This window comes from Lipophrys pholis (genome assembly GCF_963383615.2).
Source record: "Lipophrys pholis genome assembly, chromosome: 4".
Taxonomy (NCBI): domain Eukaryota; kingdom Metazoa; phylum Chordata; class Actinopteri; order Blenniiformes; family Blenniidae; genus Lipophrys; species Lipophrys pholis.
Window position 1 is genome coordinate 19,889,058 of NC_137637.1, and position 21,893 is coordinate 19,910,950.

Genomic DNA, 21,893 nt, shown 5'->3' on the forward strand with positions numbered 1-21,893 from the left:
TTTTTTTCTTTCAATTTGGTGGGATCAGGACTTTAGTTCAAACCCAATGTGTATTTTCGAAATCAATAATTTTGTTTGTCATGAATATTCACATTAAATACAAATAATATGAAACAAAAAAACCCCATTTTTTTTTAAAGGAGATTGATTTTTGGGGCGTCAATCTGTTCAACCAAGTAGAGTTCACATTCTAATAGTGTATGACAGATCACCAGTATAATTAGGTGTACAGTCAAGCATTTTGCGTTTTCTTATTTATTTCTGAAATGCCCACTGTGTGAAGGACCATATTGTCGGTAATAGGAAACAGGGTATTGAAAATGATCTTTAATTAAGGAAATTAAACAGAAAATATCACTTTTCTACAAATACACAACAATCTTAGTTATAAAAGTCAAAAATAAATTAGCAAAAAAATAAAAAATAACAATGGCAAAACCACTCTGTAGAAAAAAGGAACGTATTTACATCACTTGCATTCAATAACCAGTTTAAATTAAGCAGATCTTGGTCAAAACTGCCATGGTACATATTGGCCCCACAAATAAACTCGTGTTTTTTTTAAGCAATAAAAACTCACACAAAAAGAATGAAAGATCAGGGAAAGGTTTTCAAAAGAGGAAAACTTAACTTAATAAACTTAAACTTAAGAAATAAACAGGTTTCATCATCATTCGTCTGTGGCTCTTTGAGTGTGGAGGTGAGCCTAATGGAGATCCACTGAAACAACTCGGTGTTGGGTTCATGCAGCAAATCTCTAGTTTGACTGAGCTTCTGTGGCTCTGAAAGACAACTCTGGACCGCAGGATAAGGCAGGATATGAAGGGAATAAGGCCTTATTGTGAACATGAGGAATTTGATGTGGTATGCAGACCCTTAGATGAGCACAGTCACAATAATGATCACATTTACAAATCTTAAATTTAGCACAAGACAAATAACATTCAGATCAGTAGATGCACAAGATGATAAATACTTTAGAATTGGTTCCCAGGCTCCAATACAAATTGTCACTTCCTTTTTGTTTGTATGTGGATCTCTGTGCACCTATGGGTCCGCTGGTTGGAGAGTCTATTTGGGAATGTCCACAGGAAAGGCCACGGGTCCATCAGCTGCAGTGATGCCCTCCACGATGGAGGTCAATACTCGCATGTTCCCCTGGTCTGGAGAGTCAGCGGCACTCAAAAGATCTGCAAAGAGACCCAGTAACACACTTAGTACCGCTGTGTGTGTGTGTGTGTGTGTGTGTGTGTGTGTGTGTGTGTGTGTGTGTGTGTGTGTGTGTGTGTGTAGTGCTGAACTTTGCTCACCCTCGCTGCTGTAGCTCTGCGTGCACTGCTCCGGGGTGCTGCTCCACTCTGGGCTGCTGCAGCAGGTGCTGCCCGAACTGGGCTCGCTTGATGACGACACCTGTTACCATAGAGATGCACACACAGAAGTTGCTGTCAGTCACTCTGTTGTGATACAGCACACCACCCAACCCCTCACTAACACACCGCGAACACTGTTGCACCGTTTCATAGCGCACATTTGCGTGCAGACAGTGCATGTGGTGACATCAGAGGGAAATGTGATGACTTTTCTCTCAGAAAACACACGTGGAAAAACATTGCTATGCGTATGTAGAATTTCATCTGACATATGTTAGTTTGAGAGACACAAATAGATCTGTATCTGATTAGAGGAGCAGAAAACTAGATCACTTTACAAAACATCCTGAAGAACAGCAATTGAACGTTTGTTTCCGTGTCAAACAGGAACGCCAGTTTATTTACCTCAAATATATCTTCAATGAGTTTATCAGTTCATGAAAGTTACACATTTCCTGGAAAATCCTTAATTTCCTTATGTCATAGTTTGAAGTTAGTATTTGTACTTTTCTACTCCAGTCATCATTTCAACAGTTTTGCTTTTCTTATCTTTTCCTTAGTATTTGAGCCTGTCCTCTACCTCCTAATCTTTTTCAGTCTCACTTACTCTTGGCTGGGTGGCACTGGGTCGGTAGTGCAGGCCCTGCTGTCCGGTCTCGGTGTCCTGCTGGTTGAGAGAGGACACTAGGGCCTGGAGCCTTTCGATGTACTGGATGGCACTCCGCAAGATCTCCACCTTTGGCAGCCTTTGATTTGGGTTCATCAGGGTGCTCCTCTTCAGCGCATCGAAAGCCTCGTTCACCTTCTTCAGACGTCTCTTCTCCCTCAGCGTGGCCGCTCTCCGACGGTCCATGGTCACCGTCTTCCGTTTGCACAGCTTACAGGCCCAGGGTAGGCACTGGCCTGGGCAGTGGGGCTCGGTGTGAGGTGACAGGCTGGATGGAGAGGCTTTGTCCTCCGTACCTGTCACTCCAACCCCAACGCCCCCCGACAAACTCCCGCACAAGCCCATCATGGAGTTCCTGTCCTGGTAACCAGCTTGGTCATACGCCCCGGGCAGACGAGAGGGGAAGTAGGTGTCTCCTCCTTCATAGAAGCGCTGGTCAGGGAAGAAGTATGGGTTGGTCTCGAAAAGCTCCATGATGGACAACGCCGCGGTCTGTATGTAAAAGGGCCAAAGATTCCTGTTTCCCCTGGAACCGCTCAGCAGTAAGTGGTCTTGGTCCTGTGTCTGGAGCGTGTGTTGGAGTGTTACGTGTGTGAGCTTGTCTTCTGTCCCAGCCGGAGTTTCTGATGAGTGGAAGACGTGTGGAGAACAACTGGTGTGGAGCAACTGTAGGCTGGCATTTAAACCCCTCTGCCTGCTGCAGGATCACAGGGTTAAAATTAGCACGAGCCCCCAGAAACCTGACACGACGTTTAGCTGTTGCTGCACATCTACACTTCACATCTCTGTTGGGCTCTGCTCTCTAGGGCTTTAAGGCCCGTTTGTGTGTGCGCGTGTGTGCCCTTCTGTGGGCTTTTGAGCTCATGTGCATCTTAAGAGGCCAGGATATGATCGAGTTGCTGTGGAAATGGGAGAGATAACCTCAGATCAAAGATGTCCGTCTTAATGAACTAATCCCCGACTCGCGTCCCGATCCATAACACCATAGATGAGGGGCAGTGGGGACAGTCTGGAGACAGCTGTCACTTCTACTGGGAGCCAGTGACAAAAAGTTGCCTGACTTCAAGTTTTGATGGGGGACCAGAGATTGTTGTTTATTTAGAACTCGGTCATAGTTAGATTAGTGCTGTTGTGACGGATGTGATGTCATAATGATTAACTGCATCAATAATATACAAAATGTACAAAAACTGTGGTGACATTAAAGCTTTATTCTGGGTATTAGGTTTTTTTTATAACCACATGCATAGCTCCTGACCTCACTCATAAGATGATTGCACAGTATGATGCAAGTGACCTTCTGAGCTATAACGTGCTTAGAACTAGGCAAGTCCATACAGCACAGTACACTGATCACCAGGATGACACTGGCTCACATTACTCTCCAAAGCTAAGGGACAATATCGCGGTGGCCATGCGAGGAAATCAACTTTCGTTGTCCTAACCTCTTCCGGTCAGTCACGGTGTTAGGCTGGGTGTAAATCCTTCCAGGACATGTCTCACCTCATAGCTCACCAGCTAATTCAGAGCAGCTTCCGCCAGCGTAGCCGGACGGCCAAAACACACACGAAAAAACACACTGTCAGTGGCGAGGTGGCCTGGAATGGTCAGCATAGTGTGAGATGTGTAACATTTCTGTGTATCCTGTATCACTACCATAGGTTCATCACGGAGTGATTCACATATGTGCCTGGAGAAATTAGTACTAAAGACAGAAGAATTAGTTGGTTGGTCAATAAAATGGTGCAATTTTTAAAAATGCAGTTGGACAGATTGGCTGGTTGACGCCAACGTTACTAACATCCAGTCCAGCCTGGTGCTTCTGGCACATGCTGCAATTTTACCTTCTATGAATGCCTTTATATAAATTTTGCACTTTTCATCAAGACACAATTGAATAACGTAAATCAGTTTTTCACGCATTGTAACACAGTGGCTCCACAATCTTCTAAGTTTCTGCTACGATACCCGGCATTCTCCCTTTAAGTGGGAAGAATACGTCAACAACACATGATACAAGATCTATACACCGTTAAAAACAGAAGTTCCCACTTGGAAGAAGGAAATTATAGAAGGCCCAGAATTGTTTTTTTTACAAAATGTATGGATGCATGAGAAATAGTATATGTACACATGGTACTCTGTAATAGCAATTCTAGTGAACATAGTTTACTAGAATAACTACAGCAGTACCTCCAAGTGGGATGTGAAATAAATAAACATTAAGTAAGATAAACTTAGATAAACTAAGTGTGTGATAAACTAAAGTGATGGTTATATAGGTGATGGCATCACTGATGGGAACTTGTTAACCAAGATACTTATTTTTTACTTCTTTCGCTCTGTTTCTCCTGAGGTACTCTGTCCAGGATGTAACCTGCTTTCTACCTTAGTTAGCTGAGATTCGCTCCAGCGAACCAGCGAACCTGAACTGGATGAAGCAGTATCCTCGGTGGATGGGTGGCTTTCAGCATTTCTAATATATATATACTGAGCTTCTATACTGCAGATTAATCATTCTTGAGGTCATTCATTGTTAGAGTATTTTCAAAGTGGAGATAGAAAATGTTTTATTGCATTGGTATCATGCAAGTGTAAATGGAAATAGCTGCATTCCATTTATCCCAGCTAAGAGCTCTTCATTCCTTAAATGTTCCTTTTTTTGTGTTTTAAGACACCAACCACAGGGTTACATTTACACTGTAGTGAAGTTTTAAAATATTTGAAATGATTTACTTTGTTGAACATTGAAATGATAAAGGAGCTTGAGATTTGGTATTAAATGCTCGACAGTGGTGTGGCAGGTCTGACTGCCGGGTTGTAGCTCTCTCCTGGGCTTTGGGCTTAGGCCTGGGGTTGAGACAGAGTGCGCAGTCGTTGCTTGGCACGGGGCTTCGGTGGGCTGTCAGGTTAGTCCGTGATGGATAGTCACTGATGGCCGAGTGAGGACAAAGACGCCTGTGTTGGACTCAGGGGTGCAGCAGGCAGGGGGGCCTGCAGTGTGTCAGAGTCACTCATAACCTTCTGTCATCTTAACCCATTGTCAGCAAAAGCAGTAAGAGCTGTGCGAGCGTGTGTGCGTGTATGCATGAGCATGTGTGGATTTTGAAGTGAACACTGACTTCAAATGAATTACATAGGAACTGATTGTGTTTACGTGCAGACAAGGTTTGTATGAGAAAGACGCCAAATGTCTTTTTACACTCCACACCCAGAAAGGAAATAAACACCACCTTGCTTGGATGTTTAAGATTTTACATAATGTAAACATGGGGGTTACGGAGCGTGCCGAGACTGCTGACAACATTTTATCATCACATCAAACCTAGGCTGTAGCAATCACTGAACATTTTTGATTCAAATTGTCTAATTTACTGACTAATCAGTTTCTAATACATTTGATGTAATGATGACAGTAAAACTTCTTATATGCATTTGTAATATGTATGACTCATATTAGTAAAATTTTTATAGTTTATACACAAACTAAACACATTTGTTGTGATCTGACTGAATATAACAAAAAAAATGTTTTTAAGAACCTGACAATTATTTAAACTTAAAAAAGAATGTGTCTACTTGAAGGTATGCATGGTTCTCTCTCTGTGTGTGTGTGTGTGTGTGTGTGTGTGTGTGTGTGTGTGTGTGTGTGTGTGTGTGTGTGTGTGTGTGTGTGTGTGTGTGAGTGTGTGTGTGCGCGCAGGGACTGTCCTATCACTGGCAACACTGTTCCACTTCTCCTCAGTGACAAGCAGCAGCACATTGTGGGACAGCTGAGCGCGGGGGAGGAGGGGTGGGATCAGTCCTTCTCACCCCAGGTTAGCCTCAAGATCATCACTGACCTGGAGAACTGTCATCTGAGAGCAGTTGGGAAATCTCCGATATGTAAGAGGAGTAAAACATAAACATCAATGAAGGATTGCTGATTAAAGGTGGATATACCTCCGTCCAGTCAGATACAATATGATACAACAACAGATTATTCCAGCAAATGTCTTCAGAATACCCGATTTGGGTATTGTTTTTATAGTGGGAATAAGTATTTGGTATAATATTCATGAGTTTCCAGCCATGTACCATATAATGGTTCAGTTCATTCATCAAGACAGATCTTGTATTATTTGGCTTTGTCCAATAAGCATATACACAATTTATTTTCAGCTGCCATGTTAGTGTAAAGGAATTAGTTTTTTATGTTGCAACTGCATTGTATCAGACAGTATTGTACCGCTCTATACACAAGATTATTAACTGGAATTCATCCTACACTCTTAAATACCTCCTCAATACAGTCTGTGAGGGTCACGTGGTTGTGTTAAAACTTGCCTCAGAGCAGGAACATTCATAGTTTTAGTCCAGTTGGGGGCCTTTCTGTGTCGAGTTTGCATGTTCTCTCCATGCGCTTGTGTCTGCCTGTGTAACTTTTCCCTTGATACTCTGTTTTCCTCCTACAGTCTAAAAACATACAGTATGTTGGAGGAGAACTGTTGGCTCTGTTTGCCCTGTGGTTGGACTGGTGACCGGTCCCAGGTGCACCGTGCCTTCACCCTGGGTCAGGAGGGAGCCGTTCCTACGCCCCAACACCCAGAACGGGATTAAGTGTGATAAAGGTATCAAACATGGAAGAATCCTGTTAGATTTGAGAGAAAATCAGAGACGTACAGGCAAGAAGTTGAGGTCATTTCTGCTCACTATCACACACAAGGCCTTTCTATGTGGAGTTTGCATTTTCTCTCTGAGCACGTATGAGTTTTCTCCAAGAACCCTTCTCGTCGTTCAATTGACATATTTGCTGGATTAAAAGGTGACAACAGATTGGTTGTAGGACTGCTTATATGTCTCGCTGTGTCAACCTTGAGGTGGTTTGACCTGTTCGGTGTGTAGTCTTGCTTTTGCTCTGTGTTGACTGGGAACGACTCCAGTCGGCTCTAATCCCAGTCTGTGTGAAGCAGGGACAAAAGATGAATTGATAAATATTTGATCGAATATGTGAATTTGACTCATCTGAATGAATAATTCTGGTGAATTATTAATTACTTCTCCTGCAGGGAGCAATAAAATCCTCAAAGTGATTAATACCTCCCTAACCCTTCACGAGCAGACAAAAAAAACATGTCTGGTCACCTAAATGTCTTTTCAAATCTAAGAACACTGCTTGTCGCACACAGGGTACATTTTGATTGAATACCAGATTTCTCTTATTTTCTAGATAGATTATATCAATGTCAACACATGAACCATAAATCTTGTATACCACTATGTCACAGAGCCAATCCAAGCTGGCCATGGGTGAAGGCTGCGTACACTCTGGACAAGTCGAGAGTAAATCACAGAACAAACAGAAAACCACATAAACATTCTTTCACACCTACACCCCATTTAGAAGCACCATTTAACAATGGACACGTGTCGGCGCTGTGGGAGGAGACCCAAGTATCCTGAGAGGGAGAACATGCAAACTCTGTGGAGGAACGCCGTCAGAAGAGTCGGGACTTGAACCAGGGACATTCTTGCTAAGAGGCAGGAGTGCTAACCACTATAAAAAATACATTCACCTGTCCAGCTTCGAATTGCAGAAGATCTGGAGCCAATCATGGCTTACAATCCGTGAAGGCAGTAGTACACACTAGAATGGTCGCCGGTCCATTACAGGGCGGAGCGACGGACAACCGCACACACATTCACACTCAAGGACTATTTGGGGTCATCAGTTCACCTGACATGCTTGTTTATGGATGTTGGGTGATATTTGGTGAGAGGTGGTGAGTACAGTATATGTCTGAAATTAAAAGCAAGAGTACCTCTCTCCATCCGACGCACCTGCAACATGTGAATTAATTTTGAATGTATTACCTTGTTACATTTCTTACAGACTTACTAAAACACGAAAGTGCTGTTCAACCTTGAGTTTGAATTCAGTAATATTCTTTTTATAGTTCTTCATTCAATTTATCTTCTCCTTTTAGCTTTCATCTCAGTGTACCCTCCATATATTTAAGTGATGAAGCTCTTTTCTCAGTCAAACAGCATATAGAAAACGTTAAAATCACATTGCACATTTTAGACATGATACACAATCTAAAAATACTTTTTCAATCTAATGCAGAGAAGATTATCTTCTCTTTATAACATGTGCAGATCAGGTGTGTGTGGGTGGAGAATGTCATAGTTTCAGCGCTACAGCTTTGGGTGGGTACATAATGTAAAGAATGTACATCATAAATGTTAACATTTTAAAAATGTACATTTTTAAAGCGATAAAAACAAAACAAAAACAAATATGAAAATGAAGCCTCCTGTGTTGGCCTCCGCTGAATGATTGCCTCTATGGTTGTCATGGAAAGAAATGCAGGGCTCTGTGGTCATATTGCAATAACATGTATGAATAAAGTGCCTTTGGGAGAGAACATGGTTACCATAGTGATAGCAACAGATGCCCAGGTCTGCTGTCTCTGAGGCTATTTCCTTTCTGTCACCATGATAACTGCATGTCCATTACTGACTCCTTTGATAGCAGATCCTGTCCTCCAAATCACACTGATTGTATAAGGACGGCACAACGTTACCAGTGAAATGTGATGGAGCCGTCTACTTCTTGATCACCACATGCAAAAACAACAAAAGCAAATCAAAGTTTTCCAGTTAAACAAAGGCAGTGACTTTTGTGCACGGCACTGCTGTGGCCCGCTATTTCTGTTGAGTAAGGAACCTTACATAAGCTGAAGAGCTGTCCCATTTGACTGATTTCTAAAGGTGATGTGACACTACTACTGGCTAATCATCGGGAGAATACTCCCATTCATTCCTGTTCAGAACGAAGAGCCCCACCTGTGTTTTCACAGGGCTCTAGAGGCCTGGAGAAAGCTTTCCAAGTCAGGGGGGGAACAGTAGTTCTGTAGCCCAGCCATGCTGCTGCTCACTGGGGCTTTTATCACAGAGTAATCCCCTACAACAAACAGAATGGCTGGCATGTGCATATGCAGCTGTCGCAGTCTTAGTGCAAGTGGTGTCATGTTAAATCACAAGAATGGACTGAGCCCCTGAGCCATCCGCTGCCCTTCCCTCGCCTGGCATCCCACTCACTGCAAGGCTCCAGCACACGCAGACAAACACACACATACATACATACCCACATACATAACCCACTTCCCACTAGCATGCTTTGCAGCACATGGTATCCCTAAAGTTATTCACTGTAAATAACTTGTGCTCCACTGATACAAACAACCAGATTACTTACACAACATTTATCAACTAATGCCAGAGGCTGTATCAAAACTCAAAGTGAGCATCTCAGACTTGAGGGGGATAGGTTACTTTTGTTTACATCCAGCACAGTGCTTGGTATTGATTAAATCCCTTCAGTTTAATTTGAAGGCAATTTACACCTCGACAGTTCAGAAGTGTAAATCACAACCAGCATAGTATGTCTATAAAAGAATCTTAATACCTTCTGGTGGCTATACTGTGTATAGTTTGCATGGTGAAGTCTTGTGAGAAAGGCAGAGTGGAAACTATGTCCTGATCCCTGTCAGTCCCACTTTTCTGGATCATCTCCAATAAATCTGGTTTTCAGTTGCAATAACAATAAAGGACGCGCTCTGGTGTGTTTCAGCAATCGCTTAAATGTGTCAGTCCCAATTTTCTCTCTGGATATACTTTTATTTTAAACATCTTCATGCCTCCTTCTGTCTTCTTGTCATTGTTTTTTCCCCCTGGCTCCAATGACCTTCTCCCGTGTCAGCGGTGGGACAAATTTAGCGACCTGGTTTCTGCAGCGACCAAATAGTCAGACACAACAGAGGGAATGTGTGTGTGTGTGTGTGTGTGTGTGTGTGTGTGTGTGTGTGTGTGTGTGTGTGTGTGTGTGTGTGTGTGTGTGTGGTGAGAAAGGAAAGGTCCTGGCCACACAGATACAGTTTCAGATATTTAGACCCACGACCAGAAGAAAGCCACTGAGGGTGGACAGGCTGAGGCTTGCAGAGATATGAAGATGAAGGACACAAAAAGAAGAGCAGGACAAAAATACATTCTTCATATCTGTAACTTATTGTCACATTTACAAGATCCCAAAAAAAGACATGTTAACAGCAGTGGGGGCTGTAAACCAATAAAAAGCTGACGGAGGAATGGGGGCAATAACTATTTTTCCTCTAGGAAGTATTGCATACGCCATCGAGGATAAAGAGAGAATGTGTTAAGTTATTCTGGGATGTTGGGATGGAGGTTCGGTCACCATGGAAACATGCAGCTCCCCCACCACTCCCTGGGCCGTGGCGTTCTGGAGCTGCCAAGCTCTGGGTGCCATGTCATTGGAGGTGTTATGCCATTCTCCGTCTCCACGCTCTGTGACGCACCAGGCGCCCTGGACAAAGCAATATGCTGTTCTAGAATTAGTTACAGAGCAAGAGGAGGCATTTCACTGTTGCGCCACAAGCATGTAATGCTGTAATTCAAAACACAGGCAGAACAGCAACACCTCCCTGCACCTCATGTCCCCCACAGTGTGGCTCTCTCAGACCTCACAGGATCGCAAGCTGGATGAAGTGGTGAAGAAGATGGACGGATGGATAGGATTTTGTGATGTACGACTTGTGAAGGATGACATTTATTGAGCAGACATGCTTCCTGAAATTACACCAAATCATATTTTAGACCCTTAAAATTACACTGTTTAATGAAAAGAAACACAACTGTAATGTTAAGTTGGAAATTTAACATCATCATTTTCATACTTTACCTCGTTGTGCTTCTCCACTAGTCCGACAATTGCATCGGTAATTGGTTTTTATTTGATATATTGCATCGGACACCTTATATTTGCCCTACAAGTGGCTGTGGCTCGGTCGGTAGAGTGGTCATCTCCAAATTGGAAGGCTGCCGGTTTGATTCCCATCTTCACATGTCAAAGTGTTCTCGAGCAAGGCACTGAACCCCAAATTGCTCCCAATGGATTGACAGCGTCTTGCATGGCAGCCGCCTCCATTGGTGTATGAACGTGTGTGTCAATGGGTGAATGTGACAAAGCGCTTTGGGAACTGCTCAAGCAGTTGAAATGTATTATATAAGTCAAATACATCTACTATTTTTTAATACGGAGGGTAAATCTATAATTTTATTAATATAGACATTTAAAAAAAAACCTGACTTTAAACAGTGAATTGATTTGACTTAAGTGACTCTTTTCCATTAATTCCGTCACATTCACACACCAATGGTGACAACCACCATGCAATGTGCTCTATCCAGCCATTTAGCAGCAATTTGGAATTCAATGTCGTCCTGCTCAAGGACACTTTGACAAGGGGGGCGGCTGCAATATGAATCCAGCTCATCCTCTCACTCAAAAAGCCCCTGATCATGTCTGTGTGCCTACTTATTTGTATGAATAACTTTGGGAAGGAGCCAGAGGGTTGTTTAATGAGTAATGCTCTTGCCCTACAGTAAAAATAACCCAGCTTCAAGTTCAATTCGGGGATTTTGTGTGTGGAGTTTGCATGTTCTCGATAGGTATTTGCTGGGTACTCCAGTATCCTGCCCCGGTGAAGAAAAACATGCCCGTTGACGTTAACCAGTCAACCAAAATTGCCTCTCGTGTGTGACTAGTCTCTCCGTGTTGGACACCTAGCAAGTTCAGGGTGTACTCTACCACGTTGAGCTGGGATTAGATCCAAGCTGAAAGCGGTATAGACAACGGATGGAGCGAACGGTGGTGCTAAGACATTTTCAAAAAGTAATTTCCTCCATCCAACTATGTGCCAATTTGTTAACTTAACCCTGCTCATCATTCAGAAAATAGTTGATTTATTAGATTTTTGCTTCATATTTAATGACTTTTCCTAATTTCATGAGGACAACTGATTAAAAAAGCTAGAGGCAGAACAAAAGGACTATTTAGATAACTGGTGGTACATTTAACTTAATAAATTGGAGTGAATTCAGTTTCTATATTGAAAATATGCTGTTGAGCCAGAACTCTGGATAACTGCAATGATTTTTACTAAACATTTCATCAGCTTACAGCCGAAGCAGTACATTAATCCATATAAAAATAAACTATAAAATACTCTAGTTAACACATTAATAGTCTAATATGTCAATATTATTTTTAATTACCTTTTTTATATGTGAATATATAATGCTTTACAGTTTCCTATTTTATATGGATTACAGCCAAACGGGGAATATACACTACTGAGCAATCAAGGATCTAAATAACACCCTGGGGGCAAATTGGCTGCAGTATTAATGTACCAGTGAGATGGCAGAAGTGTTACAGCAGTATACAGTGTGGAAGGGTTGCGTGTGTGTGTCCCACTTCCCGAGAGCAGGACAAAAATAAGGCGAGCGCAAGTCAGCAGCAAGAGAACAGTGAGTAAGCAGAGGAGAGTCGCAGGTGCTGGAGCCAAGTCAAGGAGAGGACACATGACAGCTGGCCTGTCGTACAATGACTTATTCTTCCGCCAAACACATACGGACACACACACACGCGATACAGTCCTACAACTGTCTTTCTGGGTAACAAGTGAATGAATCAAACAATTAACTCAAAACTTTTTATTGCTTAACAAAAAAAAAAATAAAAAATAAAAAGAAATGCTTTATATGCTTCAAGACATTTGGAGAAAAAAAACCAAAAACTACAAAAGCTGTACCATGTGCGAGCTCATTATAATCCTAATGCAAATTAGTCTGTCAATCTGGACCAGTGTCTCTGGTATAGTGTGTACTCAAGCTCTGGATTTAGGACTTTATTTCTCAACTCTCAACGATGTAAATAAATACAACAGGTTACATTAATCTTTAATAGCTTCTACAATTTAATATAGCTCTCACAGCAGCTCAGTGATGGCTCACGACAAGAGGCATGCTTTATAGATAGATATATATAAGTATATATGCATCACATGTTACTGGTACTGTACAATTATTTAGTGGGCCACTGACAAGACTGAAGCTGCTCTCCACCTGCTGGCCATAAAATTAAGCGCAAGTAAAAAGGCAACTTCAACTATAGGAAATACTCAAGCCAAGAATTAAATGCCTCCATTCATTACATATATTGACAATTACATAGAGCATACTGTATTTATTTCTAGAGAGCTTATATACTCACTGAAATTAGTAATACAATCGGACAATGCAGAACCGTCAAAATAAAATCTGAACTATACAAATTTAGGTTGAAAGTCACCACATGGCAGTGTAACGCTTAAATCAAACCCTCGACTCCTCCTAAGTACTGCAGTCATCTCCACCCGTAGCCCACCCCGCTGTCACTCCATTCAGCTTCTACTGAATTACACATTAGGTTGTAACTAGTGCAGCTTTTTCCGCTTCAAATCCATTGGCCACTATTAGAAACAGAATCATAAATAAATTAAACACAGAATATACAATATATAGTTGAATTACCATATGTGTAGGCAGGGCTGCTTAGTACCCTTTCCTAATGACTTTTACACATCAACCAACAAATATGTGGGATTACTCACTGCAGGCATGACCGTCATCAGCGTTTTGGCAATTGCAAGGAATACATTTTATGTCAATTTACCATGACGAGAAGACCTACTGTTAATACTTCAGCTGTGTGTTCCCGAAGCCGGCTAAATTCTACACATTGAAGGGCAATTAAAATGTGTCTTTACTGAGCTGGACACTTTTTGTTGTTTACAGTACATTCACATATGCAGAAAAAAATATTGGATTTCAAAGAGAATGTTAGGTTTTATTCTGAAAACTAAACTATATTGAAGACATGCTCATCCTTCAAACTGTCTTCTTACCTCGAGTCTCATTGACCAAAACACATAAGGTGTCATTAAGAAAAAAAACAAAGGTACGAGTAAAAATAAATGGCATGAAAATTTCTTAAAGAAAAACTCCTCTAGTTACAAAGCTGATAATCAGAAGCTGACTGAGGGGGTTCAATGAAAACGGAAAATCAAAGCTCCCACAGTGAGACAGGAAGTGTCGCTGCACCTTAAAGGGCATCACTGAAACCTGAAAAACCAAACCCTGAACGCGTCAAAGCTCACACAGTCTGCCCAGTCCGGGGGGATCTTCTAATAAATAAATAAATACTTCTGCCTTTCAATGTCCCTCATTTAACTGTGGCACCAAAACAAACATTTGGTATAATGAACTCGTGTTCAAACTTTCACCTGACAATCCTTCAGAGGCAGTGTGACGCAAAGAAACTCATGCAACCAAAAGCAATCTCCAGCAAGTGCTATGTTTTGTAGTCATATCGGTAGATTAGATGTTGAGGGCAGGGTAAGGTGCAGGTCTCATGGGTGGATGCGTCTATAGTCATGCAGCTGAATGGTTGAATGAGATGGGAAGTGTGTAGAACTTTCAGGTCCCCGGGGAATGACAGATGGGTTTGTATGCTTTTCAAAGGATAAAAATCTTAATAACTTTTTGAATGATCTTTCCACAGCCCGGACAAGGAGCCTGGAACTTATGTAGCCTCCTTGCACATGGAAAACAAGTTAGCAGGTGAGCTGTACGTCCGTGTATGATGTTCCCATTACGCGGTCGAACTCGGCAGAGCTTGCAAGGCTCCCGTAGTGCCTCGGGTCTAACGTCCTCAACCTCCATGCCCAGACTTTCCTGACTCTCCCCTCTGGAGAAGTCCTCATTGGCGCTGCGGTAGCTAGACGGCTGAGGCCCCTTGCCTTTCCCCATCACCATTCCCATGGTGGAAAGCGGTCGGTCAGCTGTTGAGTGGGAAGGCAGGATGACGGGATCAGACACCGTCCTGCTGCAGTCTGGCACATCTATGCCTGTGTCGCTGTCGTCATCCTCATCGTGGGTAGTGAGAGAGCTGCATGCTGGGATGTCAGGAACAGAAAGGGAATGGGCGAGTCGAGGGACATCTTTGTACCAGTTCTTGCGTAAAGCCCAGCAGCGAACACAGTACCTCTGGAGAGGTATGTTATACTTCCTGCACTCGGTGCACTGCCAGGCATCCTAAAGCACAGGAACCGTACAGAGTCAGAGGTCTGGTATCTTTGTAGTGTCGATAAATATGAATCGCTAAAACCAGAACATTTAGTGATGCAAACCTGTGTGGAGATCTCGGTGTCGGTGTCATCGCTCAGACACTGTGAATCTTCGTCTGGTTCCTCCTGCATCTAAAGAAGAAAAAACAAAGAAATCACACGGTCAAACTTTGAAGTGAAAAGCATTGGACTTCTGGTGGCATGGCGACTAGCATGGCAGCATAGATATGAGCTCCCGCATCGGCAGAAAAAGATAATCCAGTAGGGGCTCCACTTTGTGGCAATTCTCCCTTACATATAGAGGTGATAATAGTCACTCTGAACTGGAAGACCTGTTCGTTATACTGTGTTCAGGTAGTCTTCATGTGTTCTGAGGGCTTAGTTTAACTATGGAGGAAAACATGTTTACAATAAGCAACTTGCATGCAGGTTTATATTACAAACTCTTTCAAACTGAATGACATGAACGATCCCATTACAACAGGAAAAATAATTTCCACGTTAAAATGAGAAGGAATCAATATTTTCTTTTCTGTCACAAAGACTCTAAGAACTGTGTATTTTAGACTTTGAGTCATCTGCTGTAACCTCTGTATTATTATACTAGTACTATTTTATAAATGTAATTACCTTGACCCTCAAATGTTCTGATCATGTATAATGTGAAAAGTGGAATAAGTGAAAAGCATTGAAGAGTTATTCTTTATCAATACATATGAGCATCACCGTTGGAATAATAAAAAAATCTAATGTGATTGTTTATTGTAGAACTTTCTCATAAATATCTTGATTAACACTGCTGAGGGCCTGGAGGGTTTGTAATTTGACACCAGCATCCCTTGTCTGTTTGTCCACTGTTTCCAGAGCAGATGAGGAAATTGCTGAAGAAATGTGAAAATATGGAAACAAAGTAAGACACTCACACCAGTGTGAAATCAGAGCTTTTGCTCGAGTCATAAACCAAAACATCGTTATCTTACACTGTCTGATATGGTAACCATCCTTAATGAATACCCAGCTTTGTAACATTCTGTTGTAGTTCAAATATAAAAGTATTGCTTTTCCCAGGAATTTAAACGCTACTAATAAAAAGACTCGTACCTCTCTATCCGACTTCTCCTCCTTCCCTCCTCCATCATCATCCTCCAGTTGAGCGTCTGCTTCTCCTCCACTCCCTTCTTCCAGAGCTGCCTCTTTCATCTCCACGCTGACTTGTTCACTCTCGCCCTCAGTCAGGAACCAGAGATCATCTGTAGTATCTGACACGATGGCCGTGTCCTCCTCCTGTGCAGGAGACAGCTGACACATCAGTCAGACCACCACCGTTAAGCTCCAAACCATTCAAACATTATTATTTCAGTGGCTCACAAGTGAAGTCTGGCTTGTCATACAACTACATGGACAACACATGAGATTTCTTACTTGGTTTGTGTGGATATCAGTGGATCCATTGCTCCTACGACTGTAGTTATTACGGAGGTTACCCAAAAACCACCACGGCAGGCCAGAGAGGTCCCACTCGTCAAGAGATACCTCTAGTTTGGGTCGCTTGTGAGCGGAGCGGGGCAGGCCTTCAAGAGAGTCTGGGAGGTTTTGAGGGATAAAGAAATCACTTCTATTGTACCTGAAAAATTGACGCAGAGCGTTAAGTATGTAGGAGATTGTTTACCGTCGTCTGGTTCCCGAGGTCGCCTCTGGGAGGGGGTCTGCAGGAGGGGCGCATCACTTCGAGCCTCCAAACCTGCTTTGACCATACCTCCACACATCTATCGAGAAAAGAGATAAACAATCAGAACACAGAGCCATGACTGGGGACTTGGATGACTCGCAGCTCCATTTCAGAGAGGCCTCTGGGTTTGTGGTGACGGTGAAGGGAACACAGGGTGGGGCAATTAGGGCACGGAAAATTGGGGAGGGGAAAACGATTACGGTGAAAAAAAACAAAAGACTAACCTCCAAAAAGATTTGTTAAAAAACAAAGACAAATTGCAAATATGAAAGCTTGTGTATTAAATTACATTTAAAATATCTGCCATTTCAATTGTATTTGTGGGATCGTTGATTCTATAAAGTCTAAAGAGAAAAAATTGCTGATTTATTCTTACTTCTTCAGATTAGGGAGGCCCAGGAAAGAGATTAATTAATGTTTCGTTTAAGCATATTTTTGAGAAACACTGCATTCAAGCGAATCAGAAATTGAATTATAGCTTGGATTAGAGTCACACACACACGCACACACACACACACACAAAAGGAAAGAAGGGTATAGGAATTTGGGAATGGGTGAGAGGGTTTGGGGTTCTCCTGGAGCCTGTGGCTGTTCAAGAGCTGCGATCATCCAGTTCGGAGCAGAGAAGAGAGCTCTGAGACAGACAGAGACAGAGACTCTGCCCCCCATCCACTGGGTGGAGCTGGAAATACCACCAGACCAAACCAAGGATGGGGTTGTACAGAGACGGTGCCACTCTGTACAAATGCATACCAACGAAGACAGCAGACCTTACCTCCTCATCCTCAGTACACAAAAGTCGACAGGATTTTCACCTGACAAATATTTCATAGAGACTTTCCAGTGAATATTGTCTGCTTCAAAACAGTATTATCATTTGAACAGCTGTGCAGCGAGGATGCGTGTCCTTTCAGTGAGTGTACTGAGGAGAGAAAGGACGAGTGTCTCTGTTTCTTCTAAGCACCATGCTTCAGCTTTACCTGACCACGATCCTCCACTCCGCCCTCTACACATTCACGGCCCACAGAAAGATTCTCTGCAGCGTCTGCATTTCAGATGAGACACAGTAACAGAAAAAAGGACACCCCCCCTTATTTATTATAGCATTACACACGCTCTCAGGCCTTGTCCAATGGATTCAAAGAACAACCCGGTAAATGATCTTCTGCTGTTACCTGAAACCCCCTCCATTCACACAAGTGATGCACAACCTGTCACAAGCTCTCACAGTATACATAAGAGAAGACAAATAAGGAATATATAAGACTGAGTTGAAAATATACTTTCCTTTGGAAAAATGGAAAATAAAAAGCAAAATTTAGGAGAAAAGGCCCAGGATTACAAATGTGCTCAAAATAAAATCAAACTTTATAAGTTCTTTCCAAATATGATTCAAACCAGCAGCCACTTACCAGCACAACCAAGCACAACCAGGTATTTCTTGAGCATTTCATACACGGGGCTGTAAAATGTCGAAAACAAATGGTTACAATCCTTGTTTAATATGTAAAAGTTAGATGTGAAGGCCCAGAATGACAATCCTCAAGGCCCTATCGTCGGTGTGGTGGAATACCTGGGGTTTTTCACGGAGAAGCTCTCCACTTCTAGCAGCTCTCCCAGAGGATCATCCTGGCAGTGGACGATGTGCTGCCTCTGCTTGTCGTACAGCTGCTTCCCCATGATGTATTGACCGAGGTAGTGCATCACCTAGACAAGCCGAGGAGTGTGAGGCATCAACAGGGTATAATTTCACCAACAAAACTTGCATATATACACTGTGTGCACAATTATTAGGATAATGATTATTCTAACCATATCATCCTATTTATCCATATTTTCCAACTGTAAGCTGTATAATAGTGAGCGCTGATTGAATTTCAGGCATATCAGGTCATGTGTATTGTGGGTGTGTATTATTTAGTGGAAACATTAGAAATGTTTATTTGTATTTATTACATTTGGTTTGAGCTCTTAACACTTAGATTTGAACAAGAGCGTTGTAGTCAAGAAATACAAATTAATCTTCAAAAATACAACTTGCCTAATAATTGTGCAGTTTAATAGCCCGCAATGCTACTTTTAACACACCTCAGGTAATACCTTGTCTGAAGCCAGTGAAACAGGTCACACCTGAATTTTTAGTCTGCTCACCTCTTTGAGTGTGAAGACATCTTCCTGGGCTCCTGCTACACGCAGAATCTGCAGGAGAGGGGCTTTTGGTTGAACCTGAGTGGACAACAGAACAAATCGATTGCAGCTAAGAGTAAAAATCCATGAATTGTGTAAAAGTACTTTATTCTTGGCTGTATAATTCAATATTTACAACAACAAATACAGTATGTTGGGTGACATGTAGGATATTTCAGTTCTGGCCATTTGCTTACGCTAATACCTGCAGTTAGTGAACGCAAAGTGTCTCCTGTGGTGAAATTAAAGATACTTGAGGTGTTCAATAGGGTCCACAGGTGCCGACATAAGACAGGGCATACAGAGACCATGGAAGAAACTGCATTTTTTTTTTTAAACATAGTTGAACTATAAAGCACAGTGGACTAATGCTTGATTTGTTTTTAATAAACCTTAATGTCTACTACACACCTGAAGTGACATTTATCTTAAAACAGATGTTTCCTTATGTCATTGATGCAACAATGTGCAATAAGAGTAGTAGCAACTCCAATTGTGCAAATAAGCAAGAAAAACGTAAGGCTATTGGGTATAAAGGAATGTGGGAGGAATATCAATAAGCAACCTACAATAAAAATGTTGTGTGACAGCCAAGAATCTATATTCGAATAAATAGCTCAGAACAACATTCTTCAGTATTACCTGTGGAAACTCTATACTTTTAATTATTAATTTTTCCCCACCAAAAATTACATGGTTCACTTGACAGGATTGTATGTGATTGACACAAAGGTGTTAAATAACTCTGCATTTGTAAATTTTCTCATTTTTACTGGTGGGACAGCACCACAGTGGTGTTGTGGCTGGCACTCAGTGAGAAACCCCCTGGCTTGAAGATGCCCCAGGTGGAGTTTGTGTGAGCTCTCCCGATTCTCTGGTTTCCCCTTACACATTAAACAATACACATTTGAGGTTGTTTAGTGGCTCCAAATTGCCCATGAGTGTGAGATGATTAATCTCTGCGTGTTGGTATTGTGATGGATTTGTCCACAGTGTGAGCTAAGATCAGCTCCAACTCCCATGACCTTAAGATCAATCACGCAGGTGTAGATGACGGACGGACGGATTTGGTATGCATGTTGATTGTGGTGTTTTTTCTAGTGTTGGTATTAAAGGCTGTCAAACGAAGGTGTTACAAAGAGAATAATAGAAAGCAAGTTATCTAAACGATGTAGTGTTTGCATGTACCTGATTTCCTTCTCCAGGAAGCGCCCTGCATGATGGGCTTGAAGCCAGAGGCTGGGATGGTAAGGAGCTCATCATAAACGAACAAAGTCTGAAACAAGAACATGCCAAATTAATTCACACCCAACAACTTCTGATGACTGGACGTAAATCAATGCCCGCATCGATGACACAGCTGAACGCCCGTTTCATTCTTACAGCGGGGAGCTTGACCCGAAACGACTGTTGATATATTATAACATTACTTGTATTAATTTAAACACGTACAGCAAGTCAGTGTCTCTGTATGAAGCGAGTGATCGTGCACATGGAAGCCGCTCCAACTCGCAGCTGCGTGCAGATGATAGGTTACATCCGACCAGCTCCATTACTTTCTGTTTTAACACGCCTACAAACTGCAGGGCCGCTGCGGCCGAGCAGGCGGGAGGCGAGCTCCAGGAGCGTTAAAACACAAGACAAGAAGCCGCAGGTTGCAACAGTCTGCGGCAACGTGAAGAGGAGCACCGCAGACAACTTGAGCAGGTGGAGAATCTGCGAGGCTGTTAGCCGGAACAACGGCGGAGCTAACGTTAGCTACAACAACACGGCCGCGGCTAAAGTGTCTCACCGTACCGAGTGGGCATCACTTCACAGCCGCTGCATGGTTACACGCGCTCCGCTGCTTGAGCAGCCGGGCCACATCTTGGAATAGTTAAGCTGAGAGAATGTTTTCGGGACTAGTTAACTCTAACGAGCAGGAGACAGTTAACTGAACTACACATTCAAAAACGGCCAATATGGCGGCGCAGCTTCCGGATACAGAGGTGACACGTGGCGCCCCCTAGTGTTCAACTAACTGTAAAGTTTACTCATTATTCATTCTCCCAAAGGGCCACGGGAGAAACTACTGATGAGGCCTGAGACTTCAGTTTTGTTCGTCACTAATAAAATAATCACTTGATTAAAAATATCACTGTATTTTACACAATTTTTATGAGTCTTTCCCAGTCTATTTCTGTCAATCATGATTACATTTTTCAAAATTTCGTGTTCAGCAATTAAGTAAATAAAAACTATGTTTTTTTCATTGTCCATCTCTTTTTCCACTGTAAAACATCAAATGTGTATGGTAACAATTGCTTGCCCTGGTAGCAAAAGTGCTTGACACCATGTTGCAACCAATAATGTAATAATTAAATTCAACTTTGTTTAAATAGCGCCAAATACAACACAGTAATTTCAATGCACTTTCACAGAGAAAATCCCCCCAAACATAACATAAAAGGTTTGACAATTTTAGATATCATATAGCCAATAATAACTTTCCAATATTGGCTGCAAAATATTCCATCCATCCACCAATCTTGTACAGTGCTTATCCTGTTCAGGGTTGCAGCATGCATCATATTAAGCCATTTTCATTTGATTGGCCCCTGTAGCCGGGTCAAGTACGGGCTAAAGGGCCACACATAGCTACCCGGCCTGATGATACCCAGGTCTGACCTACACCATGTGATCAAATTTTTCTTTTAAAATGGTAACTTGTTGCTGAGTACTCTCACCATTTTTGTACTTGTGGGCCTACTTACCTGTATTTTTGTAGCCAACGAGATTCTTTGATAAGGCCAGACAAATTTATTTGTATAGGACCATTCAGACATGAGGCAACTGACCGTTGCTTACAGGGAAATAAATGAAAAACATTAAAACAAGGTGATTAAGAATCTGAAGTGATTATAATTGTGAAATGCATTTAAATGCTATTC

The 21,893-nt window shown here is 42.2% G+C and overlaps 2 protein-coding genes across 3 annotated transcripts; both read right to left on the reverse strand.

The window, feature by feature from the left end:
• Nucleotides 1-307: 307 nt before the first annotated feature.
• myog (myogenin) lies at nucleotides 308-2,823 on the reverse strand. Its single transcript, XM_080462131.1, has 3 exons — nucleotides 1,978-2,823; nucleotides 1,311-1,410; nucleotides 308-1,190 (listed from the first exon to the last, which is right to left on the reverse strand). Exons 1-3 carry the CDS (start codon nucleotides 2,509-2,511, stop codon nucleotides 1,072-1,074), a joined length of 753 nt encoding a protein of 250 aa, XP_080318257.1. The 5' UTR covers nucleotides 2,512-2,823; the 3' UTR covers nucleotides 308-1,071.
• An 11,011-nt stretch (nucleotides 2,824-13,834) lies between these two features.
• mdm4 (MDM4 regulator of p53) lies at nucleotides 13,835-20,947 on the reverse strand. Of its 2 annotated transcripts, none has more exons than XM_080462128.1 (11): nucleotides 20,761-20,947; nucleotides 20,152-20,239; nucleotides 18,928-19,002; nucleotides 18,350-18,483; nucleotides 18,189-18,238; nucleotides 17,757-17,821; nucleotides 16,717-16,813; nucleotides 16,470-16,630; nucleotides 16,149-16,346; nucleotides 15,111-15,179; nucleotides 13,835-15,015 (listed from the first exon to the last, which is right to left on the reverse strand). In XM_080462128.1, the coding sequence occupies exons 1-11, from the start codon at nucleotides 20,769-20,771 to the stop codon at nucleotides 14,437-14,439; spliced, it is 1,527 nt and encodes a 508-aa protein (XP_080318254.1). In that variant the 5' UTR covers nucleotides 20,772-20,947; the 3' UTR covers nucleotides 13,835-14,436. The 2 variants fall into 2 exon arrangements, with proteins under 2 accessions (XP_080318254.1, XP_080318255.1); XM_080462129.1 differs by having other exon boundaries at nucleotides 16,149-16,331; nucleotides 20,761-20,932.
• Nucleotides 20,948-21,893: the final 946 nt, after the last annotated feature.

Bases quoted from the DNA above. Each gene is read 5' to 3' on its own strand.
- mdm4 (XM_080462128.1), bottom strand. The intron at 18,239-18,349 runs GTATTCCACCAC...GACATTTTACAG, and splicing joins TTCTCCGTGAAAAACCCCAG to CCCCGTGTATGAAATGCTCA. The intron at 15,180-16,148 runs GTACGAGTCTTT...TTTCTTCTTTAG, and splicing joins AGGAGAAGTCGGATAGAGAG to ATGCAGGAGGAACCAGACGA.
- myog (XM_080462131.1), bottom strand. From the start codon at position 2,511: ATGGAGCTTTTCGAGACCAACCCATACTTCTTCCCTGACCAGCGCTTC. The intron at 1,411-1,977 runs GTAAGTGAGACT...CTATGGTAACAG, and splicing joins CCAGTGCCACCCAGCCAAGA to GTGTCGTCATCAAGCGAGCC. The intron at 1,191-1,310 runs GTGAGCAAAGTT...GTCTCTTTGCAG, and splicing joins GCAGAGCTACAGCAGCGAGG to ATCTTTTGAGTGCCGCTGAC.